The sequence below is a fragment of the Rhinolophus hipposideros genome (assembly GCF_964194185.1).
Source record: "Rhinolophus hipposideros genome assembly, chromosome: 10".
NCBI lineage: Eukaryota > Metazoa > Chordata > Mammalia > Chiroptera > Rhinolophidae > Rhinolophus > Rhinolophus hipposideros.
The window spans coordinates 41,058,568-41,071,170 of NC_138056.1; the positions used below are offsets into that span (position 1 = coordinate 41,058,568).

Below are 12,603 nucleotides of genomic sequence, written 5' to 3' on the forward strand. Positions count from 1 at the left end.
CAGCACATTATAACATGCCTGTGAGTTAGTCAGTACTTGGTAGATATTTACATGAATGAAGCAAATGAAGGACACAGGAATGGAATTACCCCAAACATTTTGGTCTGCTTCCATCTTCCTCATCTTAGTGTGTGGAGCTCCCAATAGCTGTCTGTCTACCCACAGTATCTCCTGGAATAAGAATAAAGGTGGATTTGGGAACACGAGGAAAAGGGGGAACTGGCGCAGTATTTGATGTTTGGGTTCTAGGGAGCATTCACAGAATAGGGCTTTATAAAATCTTGTCTCAAGGTAGAAGGGTTGAAATGAATTCAAGCCAACGAGTCTCCTCACTTCTGATCAGGAATCAGGCCAAAGACATGGTTTGGTTTTCAGATGCCCAATCTGTCCCTGAAAGGACGCACTGTACTTCCCTCTTCTCACTAGTGGAAAAACAAATGGGGACCCAGACTGTGAAGCCTCTGTTCCCATGCCGACTCCGAGCCTGGAGGAGATTAGCAAGGAAACCAAGGCCAGGATGCAGGAAGAAGCGTACAACAAGGGGTAAGTCAGACTTCAGCTGCCCTGAGGTCACCTGGCAGGTCTCCGAAGATATCTTCCCATGGGCCTTTCCAATCTCTTAGAGCATTGAGGGAAGCCACTAGTGGCCCCAGGACCTCCTTGCTTCAGTAAGGAACTACATAGGAAAGAACAGTACTGTTCCACAGGAAGGACCGGAGGAAGCAGGGCAAGAGGGTGTGGTCAGACAATATCTACATTGCTTTCTTTTTAGACAGAAAGCCACCAGAGCGTCACTGCCCAGAAAGGTCTGGAAATCAAGGGCCCTGGGTGGGTGCCTCTTGGTAATTCCTGAGGCTTCCTGCACAGCCAGAGCAGTCACATTGCTGCCAAAAATGCCTTGGGTCAGCTGCTACTCCACTTCCTAGAACTGCCCCAGCCATTCCTTCTTCCTATGAGCTGGAGTCCCCTCAACTTCCAGCTGTCCCTTCTCTAATTGAGCTTCAAGAGCACCTCTGACTGGTCAGTCACTGATGGAACAGAGTACTGAGCAGAGCCCAAGCCCAGCCAGGTAGAGAATTAGAGAATTACCTCTAACCAGGCATCACATCCTGAGTTCTTTCCCCATGGCTCCTAGGGAGACACTGCTTCCCACTGATGTGAAACCTGTGGGCTTTGGTGGGGCAGCCACGTACACCATGGTGGGGTTGCCCCAGCCAAACTGTGCTACCCTTAAACTCTCCGCTGTAGGACAAGCAGAAATTATATGTTCAGGGTAATATTGATCCTGAAAGGAGGGAATCAGAAGGGTTTATTTTGGAAAGCCTATCTTTTCACGCACAGCTGTGTTCTGTACTCACAGAGTTAATGCCTCCATTGGCTTTGTCAACATTTACTCACTACCTCTCTAGGACAAGCTGTGTGCCTGTCCCTTCCATAACACTTCCCAACAAGCCTGTGTGATGGCTGTCACCTTCCCTAGATCAAGCCCGGCACGTCCTCAAAAAATTCCAACACCCTGGGAGATGGGTACGACCCGCTCCATTTTACGGGTGAAGAGCTGAAGTGCCAAGGTTACTACACAGAAAGCAAACGCAATCTTCACCCTCCTGAACATTTCATAGGACAAGAACCCTGTCGGGAGACTGCATCCACATTTTTCCCTGTCCATTTTGTCACACGTTCATAAACAGGAAGGATGACTGAGGAGTGAGGGGAAATTGTACTGACATGAGCCACCTTGGGATTCACTAGACTTCCCCAGCTTTTTCCTGTTGTGTGGAACCACGGGAAGTACATAATTATTGGAGGTGTTCAAGTCCCCTCCCTCTAGGAACTCTGGAAAAGATGCTCTGGGCCTGGCCTTTCCAGATTTGATTGTTCCTTTTTGCCTTCCAGATACCAGGAAGGTCTAAAGAAGACCAAAGAGCTTCAAGACCTAAAGGAGGAGGAGGAAGAACAGAAGAGTGAGAGTCCTGAGGAACCTGAAGAGGCAGAAGAAACTGAGGAAGAGGAAAGGGACCCAAGAAGCAGGTTGGAGCCCTGGCCGTTGCTGAAATGGGTCACAATTCATTTAACTGCACAACATCTCTGGAGGTGCTAGTCCAGGGCATCAGTGGGTCCAAGGCCCAAATGAGCAGCCAACAGAAACCAAGAGGCACTTGTGTTGGGGGAGGAGGCAGAGGAAATCCCAAAGAGCCAAAACAGTTAACAAAGGGAGAATTTGCAAGAGCTGAGGGGTCAGAGATGGTCAAGGGTGGGGCCAGCAGCCCTCAGGAGCTCAGCTGAGACACCGAGGGACCCTGACTGGAGCCCCTCCTAGCTCACCATAGTTAGCTCCTTTCCCAGGTATCCCCATGAGACAGCCAAGGGCAGGGGAGCTGGCCTAAAGCCCTAGAGGGAGTGTCTCACAAGAACAGAGGCAGAGAGAACAGATGGGAGTAAAGGACAAACTCAACTTGGTGGCAAAGGTGAGTCTCCAACAGGTCCCTTCTGTGCTGATCACACAAGTTTGGTCATCTTGACTGCTTTTCACTTTTGTTTGGAAATACTTGGTTTTTAAAAAATATACTTTATGTGCCCTATGGATATAGTGACCATATCAACATCCTGGATTTTAATGATAGCCCCAGTTTCACATATTCTGCCCTATTGACTCTATTAGTACATTCAAACCAGAAGTCTTGAATTTTGATATTTTAAAATGTGGTTACTACAAACTTAGAACACTTCACCAAAATATTTGCCTTTAGACTCCCAGGCTATCCTGGGGTCGAGGATGGCTCCAGCCAGAGGATTAATTATCTAATCAGCAGCTAAACTTGGGACAGGTTGTGTTTATGCCTCATTGCTGGAAGACTCTGGAAATCACATGCATGTAATAAGGTAATAAAATGAGGACTAGCCATTAGATAGATACGCTTCAAAGCCCAGAGGAACAACCAATGGAGCCAGTTGATGGAAGATTCAACCAGAGTGAGAGGACTCAGCCTGCATGAGCCAACCCCAACGTTCAAGGATCAGCAGTCTGAGAGAGCTAGAGAAGCTGCTTCGCCATTGGAAGCAAACCTGTGCTATGATGCACCACGTCTCCTAATGGAAGAACCCCCAGGTTTTAACGACGAAAGCACAGTCCCTACTCCAAGCAGCTGGATCCTGTTCTCCGTAGGCCTTATCTCCCGCTTGGGAGGCCTCTGCTCTTATTTGCCGACCACCACACTGCCTTCTGACACTGTAATGCAGTCAGGCCTAGGTCTGGACAACAGCCCTTCCTTTGGCTCCCTTCAATACAGCTAACACAGGCTGGGACTTCTAACATTTCCAAACACCAAGAAAGAACAAAAGAGAACTAAACAAAGAGAGTACATGGAATATAAACAGTCTGGTTTGCAAAGCACAGGGCTGGAATCCTTATCCAGCTAATTTGATCTCAGGCGATTGGCACTCCCCACTTTGCCTCCCCCTCCCCCATTTCATGAAACCCCAGGGAAAGTAAGGTTGTACCTGCATCCCTCTCTGTACAGCTCCTAGTCAGCAGCACAAGGCAATGGCCGCCCTTCACATCCATCGTCCAAGAGTGTCTTTTTGGTCCTGCTGCTCCTGACAGGCCTTGTTCTCTGCCCCAGCCTTTGGTCCCATTCGGATTTACATTTGGTCTTGAGTACCTGACAACACCACAGGTGACAGGTGACAGTGGGTACTAGGCATCAGCACAGCCCTCTGAAGGGTCCTTGTCTTACAGGACGGGGTGTAGCTTCACCTTCTCAGCAGAGCGGCATCATCTTTTCCATAACAACTGACACTGCTGTCATCTAAACTGCCCACTCAGAGTTAGAGCCTCCCTTCCGCACCTGTGACCCAGGCCAGCCGGCACCTGAGAACTGTTGTCTTCAATGCCAGGCAGTCCATTCATTCCGGAGTACTTTACACGCTCAGTGGCCTGCAGGCACCTGCACCCAAACATGATTCCCCAATGACATGTTGGCCTCTCACTAACAAGCAGGGTCTGAAGTCCTTCCAAGTTCCATGTCCTACTTAGTGAATTTCAAAAACCAAAACGAAACGAAACCAAAAAAGTTGGCTAACCCCCAGAAGCTGACCCCTTATTTGAGAGATTCAACAACAAACACTAAAGTCTTTTGGTCTGAATCTCTTCTCTATTTAATAATATATAATAATGTGATATAATGTAAATATTCCTTTCTGGAGGATCAGCTTAACTGAACTTTGGTGAATCAATCCAATATCTTAACCATATAAAACAGAAAACACGGTCTTCTGACATTTGTGTACTACATTGAACAAGTTAGACTCCTAAGGTACAATAGAAAACGTTTGTCTTTTCTCCCACTGCCTGTTCAAACCTGCTCCATGGAGCTAAGATGATATGAGGCAGATTCCTTTACTTTTCCAATAATTCTCGGGAAACGAAAGTACTCTGGTCGTGTAAATGCCAAGAATAACCTCCTTTCGGTAATTAAAACGGCCAGTTCCCTTAAATAGTCAAAAGTCTGAACATCTTATAAAGTTAAAGCAGGCTGTGATCTGATGCAGGAAGAAGCCTGCAGTGGGGATGGAGGGCATGGCTTCTCGCTCCATCTCCTGCTTGCACTCCTACTCTCCACCCCAGCTTTGCTGATGCAGTGTCTGGCCTCTCCAGGGTTAACCCTGGGAAAGGGAATCCAGATTAGGGGTCAGAAAGGCATTCCTTGACTGGTCTTATTGTGACTGGGCTCCAGGCCTTGGCTGGGGTTGAAAGCTGACTTTCTGACTTTGTTCAGCATGGCACTTTATGGGACCTTCAGAGAAAACAACTCCTTCCACACCAGCATCACACACACTCACGCCATCGCTGAGGCTGTCTCAGCTGCAGGTCCCTTTACTAGGATAAATGCATTTCTTCCAGCTGGTTACTGAAAATGCCTCTCTTGGTCCTTGGGTGTCTGGAAGTATACCTTCATTGTTCAGCCGCTAGGTAGCATGTCCAGGCAGGACCGATGACATCCCAGGCCTTCACCCGACTACATTCAGTTAAGGTGAAAGATGTACCTTTGGCCCAGTACTGGTGTGGGGATAGTTTTCCCCATTACGGCCCCCTACTCTGAGCCACAAAGCACTTCAGCAAGATTCTTGTGCTTCAGCGATCTCAGGTGTGAGTCACACACCAGACCACTGTGGTCTTCTGCCTGCAATATATTGAGTTCTCCAAGCGGCATCCCTGAAGCCCCTCTCCCTCTCGGCCAAGGTGAAGGGAAACAACCTTACCCCTCCCAATGGAGGAATGGGTAGAACTCAGAACAACCAAAAATTGATTTCCAAAGAAATTCTATTTCTAATCTAATTCTATTTCTAAACCTCTTTTATAGGCTGGAAATGGGGGAGCAACTAAGGGTCACGAAGCCAAATCTTGACCATCTCCTTTACAGTCCCACTTAAGGGTGGTACTACAGTGGGATTCTCCCTACTGTGGTAACTTGTTATGAGCATAGAAATACAGCCCAAAAGAAAAACTGCATTTTAGCATCCAATTATATATAAATAGAAACTAAAGAATCTAAATAGAGCTGAAAGAAAATAAGCTTCCATTTCCAAACTCTCCCTTCCCAATAGTTGTGAAAATAGCCAATGATTTTCATGTTGGCTAAGGTGCCCACTGTTTTGCTTTACTTAATTGTTCTTTAAATGATCAGCAGAAGGTTCCCACATGGAAAAGAAGCCAATCAGTGCCTTAGCTTAGCATCTGAGACAGGCATATGGTCCCTTTCTAATGGGTATTTGTTGAGTCATTCCATCCATGGTAAGGCATCTCTTCTCTACTCACTGTGAAGTAGAGCTCTCCACTTTTCAGCAAATGGCCTGCATATTGCAGTGTCTGTGTGAGCCTTGAGATAGTCGGAAAGCTCCTCTGTCACTTCTCACCTCCTCCATTGGGAGATCCTCAGTATTCTCATGTTTTAATATATTTTTTTTAAAAATAGATCTGGGATTAGAAACAGGAAGAAGTTCTAGCTTAATGAATGTGTCCAGGGCTTCTCCAGAGAGCTCTAAGAATGGACTCTTAAAGTGGGTTGTCTGACCAAATGTCTTTTCCTTAGGCCATAAAGAGAGTGGAAGAGTTGAAAAGCAACTGGGAAGAAAGGAAGAGGAAAAAGGGGAGTGAAATAGACAAAAACTGGAGGGGGAGAGAGATGGGAGGAAGGGAAGGAAGAGATCAAAGAGAGAGTGGAAATGGGAAAGAAAAGCGTATAGAGAGTGAAGAGAAAGAGGAAGAGGGGAAATTAGGGAATGAAGATTAATGGGCTTGAGGGAACATCTTAAATAAGCCACGCAGAGGTGGCTGGAGGCTATTAGTCCTCTGGTTGCGCCTGGGAAAGGTTTGAAGTGAGCTCTTGAGGTTGATCTTGTTCCTTACTATTTATCGCTTGACATCAAGATTCTCCTAGGAGTTTAACACAGTGCTTCCACACTGGACATGGACAGATGTGGAACCGAGTACAACAAACTATGCATCTGAGCATGGAGGCCGAGAAAGATTCGAACTTGAAACTGATCACTGCTCCTGTGAAGTACAGAAAGGATGCTGGTCCTGTCGGATGCATGGGCATAGGGGTCAGGGCAACCTCGTATCTTTGGGCTTGGGAGAGCTCAAATATCATGACCATCTTGTGAACAGATCATTCGCCCATTCATGTGTGACTGGGCGAATGATCAAAAATAAACATGGTGTTCTAGCTCAGTAGCTCCTAACATCGAGTCTATGAACTGGTGACATCCAAATCACTTGGGGGGAATTTTAAACTAGAGATTTCTAGACCATACCTTTGGAGACTCTTATTCAGTAGAGCTGGGGTATTTTGAATAATTACTGCCAAGCGACTCTATATCCAGCTGCGTTGGAGAACCACTGGTCTAGATAGCATGGAAGGTACTCCAGACAGAGAATTATGGGTCTTGGCATCATAGATGTGTCCGCTATACTAACCCTGCCCCCTATTTTTCCATTTGACAGCAAACTTGAAGAATTGGTTCATTTCTTACAAGTCATGTATCCCAAACTGTGTCAGCACTGGCAAATCATCTGGATGATGGCTGCAGCGATACTGGTCCTGACTGTTGTGCTGGGGCTGTACAATTCCTATAACTCTTGTGTGGAACAGGCTGATGAGCCCCTTGGGAGATCCACTTGCTCGGCAGCCCAGAGGGAGTCCTGGTGGAGCTCAGGACTGCAGCATGAGCAGCCTACAGAGCAATAGGACGCCTGACATCCAGCCAGTGCCCTGCTTCAGCACAGACCACCACCCATTCCCCAAGTGCAGTGCTGTGAAGACTGGGTGTGGCCACACTGCCGCCGGCCCATCAGGAAATAAGCAGGGGCTCTTTCACACTGGGCACCTCTGTGGGAGCTGTTCATACACAGTCACTGATGGTCTTGGAGGATCAACAAAACTGCCCTGGAAAAGCAGCCGGTGGACGAAGAAGTCACCTTCACCAAGGGACTCGAACGGAAGGGAAGGCCACCTGCCCCCAGCTCAGATGGCCAGGAAAACTAAAACTCCTTCACTGCAGGGGAGTGAAGGTGTTTCCCTCTTTGCAATAGGAAATCAGGAAGAATTGTGCCTAACAGCTAACTCTGACCCCGATGATCAGGCCTGGAATTTGGAGTCCCACATGAATATCTTCCCATTTCCCATCTCATTCTCACTGACTCTCCTTCTGCCGCTTTGGAATCAGAGTTTGTCTTTACAGAAGTAGGAAAGGTTTCTCAGAAAAATATTGAGGCTGAAATTAGCTCTATGCTTGAAATGGGAAGATGTGAATGAATATATATGCATCTGTACACACACGCAACATACACATACACATAGCACGCCAACAACCCCGTGCATGAAGCCAACAACCCTCCAAACCTGTGCTCTGGGTGTGTGTTCTGGATAAAGCCAACCCACAGATTCTCACTAGGTTTGGGGCAGTCACCAGACCCCTATTCAATGAGCTCTCCATGTGGATTTAAGATGTTTGAAAACTCATGGTTTCAAAGGTGAACTTGCTGGTCTTCATTTCAAGTGTTAATTCTAAGCTGCTGTACAGCAGTCTATTCCCGTTGTGTTCTCTCCCCATGGAGAGCAGTTAACCCACCTCTCTGGTGAATGAGTAGACACGGTTTGCTTTACCTCCCGTGTGCCCACATACAAGTGTGCAGTTGCACCTTAGTGCTTCAGTTCAAATGGGATTTCCAACCCAAACCTGTGTCAGAGCATTCCCAATTGTTTAGCATAACACTGAGGGAGGACATCCCATCTTCAATTTGACTTCTTGCTCCATCTTCACAGTCACTACCTTCATTCATCCCTCAACAATTTTGGGGGCTATTAGTTTCTGTGTGGGTTTTATTGTGGTTGTTTTGCTTTTGTTTTTGTTTTGTTGTTGATGTTGTTTGTTCTTGTTGCTAATATTCATATAGAACTTACTATGAGACAAACACTTTTCTAGGTATTATATAGGTATTAATTCATTTAATCCTCAAGAAAAACAAAACACTATGAGGTGGGTACTACTCTTCCCATTTTCAGACAAGAAAACCAAAGCACCAAAGCCACAGTAACTCTCTGAGGATATCCAGTTAGTAAATCATGGGGCTGGAACTCAAACCCAGGCAGGCGGCCCAGGGGCTGTGCTCGTAGCCACTGCCGCTAACCACTGTGCATGAACTTGCCTCTTCCTAACTTGCATTCCTAACTGGATGTCTTATATTCCAATCCCTCTCCCCCACGTGGCCCTTCAGCCTCTCCAAATCATTTCTGGTTCCCAAACTAACCTGTTTTCTCTCAGAGCTCTGTTCCTCCATTCATTAGTTTTTCGTCTGCCATTCTCATTTCTTTAGGACCAAGAGCAAAAATCATCCCCTCCATACAGGCTTTAATGACCTCCCTCCAACTCCCCACCATACCCCACACAATAGAACACACCCTCCTCTGTTCTTTCTTTCAAACATCTCCATTATTGACCATTACGACAGTATATCACAGTAACATATTTGTGTGTCCTCACAGACAAGAACCATGTCTTACCCATTCTCTGGGAAAGGGCCTAGCATGGCGGCTAATGCTTGGGAGGGCGTCATTAAATGTTGGTCAAAAGAACAAGAGAAACTTCAAGGAGGCAGAGAGCAGCCTGGGGACAGCTGACATTTTGCATACTTCCCAATACCATCACCACCACTATCTCAATAAGAAAGTAACATCTTTATTAGCCTCAACTTATTCTAATATTTTTCAGTCTACTCTGAGAGAAAGGAGGCCCAACTAGCAAGATCATTTCCAAGCTCACGAACTGGGCTTGATGCAACCCACTTTAAAACAGCTTGTTGACTTATGGGGGGCATCTTTACAGTGGCTAGAAAATCACCGTGAGTGAAGCCCAAGCCAGGGTTGACCAAGGATGTGCCATTAAGGTAAAGAGGTGCAGATCAAGGCAGATGAAGTATGGGGACATGGATGGATGGTTTACCCTGCCCCTTCCAGAGGGACCGGACACATTGAAGGAGTTTAAGCCCTCAGAGCCAAAGACAGGATTCAAGTAGAGCTCTCGAGAGAGTGCCTGTGAGACGGGACTCTGGGCTGGCAATGTCATCTCAGTCTCCCTTGAAGAAGGACCAGGCTGAGCTGGCCCATTGTCTACTTGGCCACAGGGTTCCACCTTTGTTTTCACGTGAGACAAAAGCGAGGAGAGGAGGTGCAGTGAGCTGCTGAACTTCCAGCTGCTCCACAAAAAGGCCTACAGGAGTACTCCGAGACCAAGCCCTCACCCAACCTACTCTGAGAGTAAGGGCGGTTAAGGAAAAGAAGGGGCATAAGAGTAACTACGCTTCCAAGTGCATTCCTGAAAAAGTGCGCATTGGTATTTATTTTCTGAAAAGCAAAGATTGACCTGAAGCAGCTGGAACTGTTGCCAAAGCAGCAGTGAAATAGGGAGAAACAGGCCCTGTATTTCCAACTGATATTGATCTGAAATAAAAGCTCCCCTCAAAACGCCTCTGAAGTCTGACATTTCTGCTTAGCCCTAGGACTCTGGGTGCTTATTCTCAGTTGCGGAGTGACGTGTTGTTTGTGTTATTGTTGATGTCACCTTCTAAAAGGACCTTCACTTTGCAGCTGCTACAAAGCCAATATGTATCGCTCCCCATGTATAGCCTGGCAGAGAAAATGGAGAGGGAGATGCTGGATTTGTTGTCACTGGCTGTCAGTTCCTAATGTTAATCCTCACACAGGTTGTGCTAGCATTGAACTATAGAGTGTCACGTGCCTGAGTTTGAAAATAAAAGCACATTTCCAAACCTTTGGCAGCAGCTAAATGCCTCCTCATTTTGTGGAGCTGAGCCACAATCTTGCCCTAATCCTTTGGATATTAGTGTCTCCCAGAAGCAAGCCACAAGTCCCCAGTCTTGGGTTGTTGGACAATGGGCTACCTCCCAAGGGCTGGATCAGTTCCTTGCCTTCTCCCTTTCCCCATTCCTGAGCCTAGTTTCCTGCACCTTCCTGGCCTATGATTTTTTTTTCAATTAATACATCTTGCTGTGATTGAGACTGCTGATTTTTACCAACCTGATTTCCATAGACAGACTGCATTTTTCAGTCTTTCTTGCAGCAAGGTGCAGAAGAATATAGACCTTCCAAATCTAGTTTCCTAAAAACAAACTTTCTTGCCCAATACTTCACACCCTCTTTATTGTCCTCTTCCTGCCAAATCCAGAGGATTCATCTGAGGTCCTGAGGCTCACGAAGGGGGCAGAACCACTAGGTGAAAGCTGAGTCTTTGAATAGGCACTCACAGCATTCAACTATGACATGAGCAAGAAACAAAAATTTTAGTGTATTAAGCCACTGAAACTCAGGAATTGTTATGGCAGTTAGCCTACCATGACTAATGCATACATTTGAATCAGAAATGGAGTACTTCAATAACAAATTTTCAAAATATGAAGCACTAGCTTAGCAGCCAAGTGGCAGGAAATAAGAAACTGGTATCGGGGACTGGAAATAGTGTGACCCATGCTGTGAATAAAACAGAAATATTTGGTAGTCTTACTCATGATAACTTGAAAAGCATCCCCTAGGCAGCCTAGAGATCTAGGAGAAGTGGTTGGAAAGAATCAGAATGCTGGAGTATGTGAACGTTTATTGGTTTATTGGCTCCCTTTGGCAAGGCATTGCAAAAAAAAAAAAAAAAAGCACTCAGCAAAGAATTGGCTATGGAAGCAGAAAGGAAAGAAATCTAGAGAGTGCTCAGACTGAAGGGTTAGAAAATCTGACTGCTTCTAAACCCCAAACAGTAAGACTAAAAAGACCTTTGAGTGAAAGACTTCTCGGTTGAAAATTTCTCCGTTGAACTCAGATCAACTTAGACCTATGGCAAAAACCAGATTAAGAAAACGGCTGTTCCATTTGTGATCTCAAATGAACTAGCCACCATTAAATGGGATAGGGAGAGGGGCATAGGGCTGAGAAAACAAAGAAATACATCTTGAGAATTGTGACTGGGAGAAAATAGGGGGTATAATTATTGGCTCATGGAATAAAATGGAAGCAAATAGATCAGAAATTTAAGTTTGTGAGGGAATTGTATTTACAAAGAAATAGAAGCCCTGACTAAAAACTCCTTTGATTGTTCAAATTAGAAAACCACTTTTGGGATACTAAGCTTATACCAGCAGAAAGCAGATAGCAAAAGTAAAGCAGACAAGAGAGATCCAAGATAGTGGAGTACATAAACACTGTGTCTGCATTATTCCATGAACATATTAAAATTAGAATTAAATTGTAGAACAATCAACCTGGAGAACCATCTGAAGTCTAGCCAAACAGAAGTCCTGTAATTAAAATGGTAAAGAAGAAGCCTCATCGAGCCTGGTAGGAGGGACCGAGGTGCAGTTGAGAATCAGAAGGGATATCTCTGCCATGAAGAAGTAAGGGACCCCAATCCTCCATACCAGGCTCCCCAGCCCAGAGTACTGGTGCCGGGAAGAGGAGTCCGCACAACATCTGGCTGTGAAAAACAGTGGAGACTCCGACTGTTCAGGTGGGATGGAAGACTACGGGAAACCCAGACATCCTCTTAAATGGCCCGCACACAGACTCACTCGCTCACAGGCACTCACCTTGGGCTCCCGTGGAGAGTTGGTAACTTGGGGGACCTCAGAGACACGTGGCGGAGCAGACTGAGGTGTGTGGCTTCAGGGGGATGACTGGAGTACAGTCGGCATTTTCCCAGGGAGGGGTCCTGCTGCCGTGTAGCCGGCAGGCAGGTGCCATCTTTCCTATGTTGAGCCCACCCCCTACGTTTACGGCCAAATCTAAATCTGATTGGTCTGGTGATCTCTGCTACTTCACCCTGCTGACTCAGCTGGGGCCTCACCCCATCTAAGTCAAGCACAGCTAGAAGAGCTTTTTCTGATAGCAGCCAGCCCCTCCCACATTTCTTGAAAAACTATCTGAGTCCCACAGGTCCCAGGCAAGTGGCAACTGGCCTTGGTGTTCTCTGAGACTTTGGCTGAGTCACTTCAGGCTCAGCAATGGCACCAAACCATAGTCCACATTAACCTGTTGACCA

General features: G+C 46.3%; 1 protein-coding gene across 1 annotated transcript in view; it reads left to right on the top strand.

Moving 5' to 3' along the window:
- Positions 1-10,342, top strand: part of IRAG1 (inositol 1,4,5-triphosphate receptor associated 1) — a 109,607-nt gene extending 99,265 nt beyond the window's left edge. Inside the window, 3 exon segments of the mRNA XM_081062151.1 lie at positions 427-543; positions 1,897-2,031; positions 7,007-10,342. Coding sequence (XP_080918277.1) covers positions 427-543; positions 1,897-2,031; positions 7,007-7,250 — 496 coding nt within the window. The 3' untranslated portion in view covers positions 7,251-10,342.
- The last annotated feature ends 2,261 nt before the right edge of the window (positions 10,343-12,603 follow it).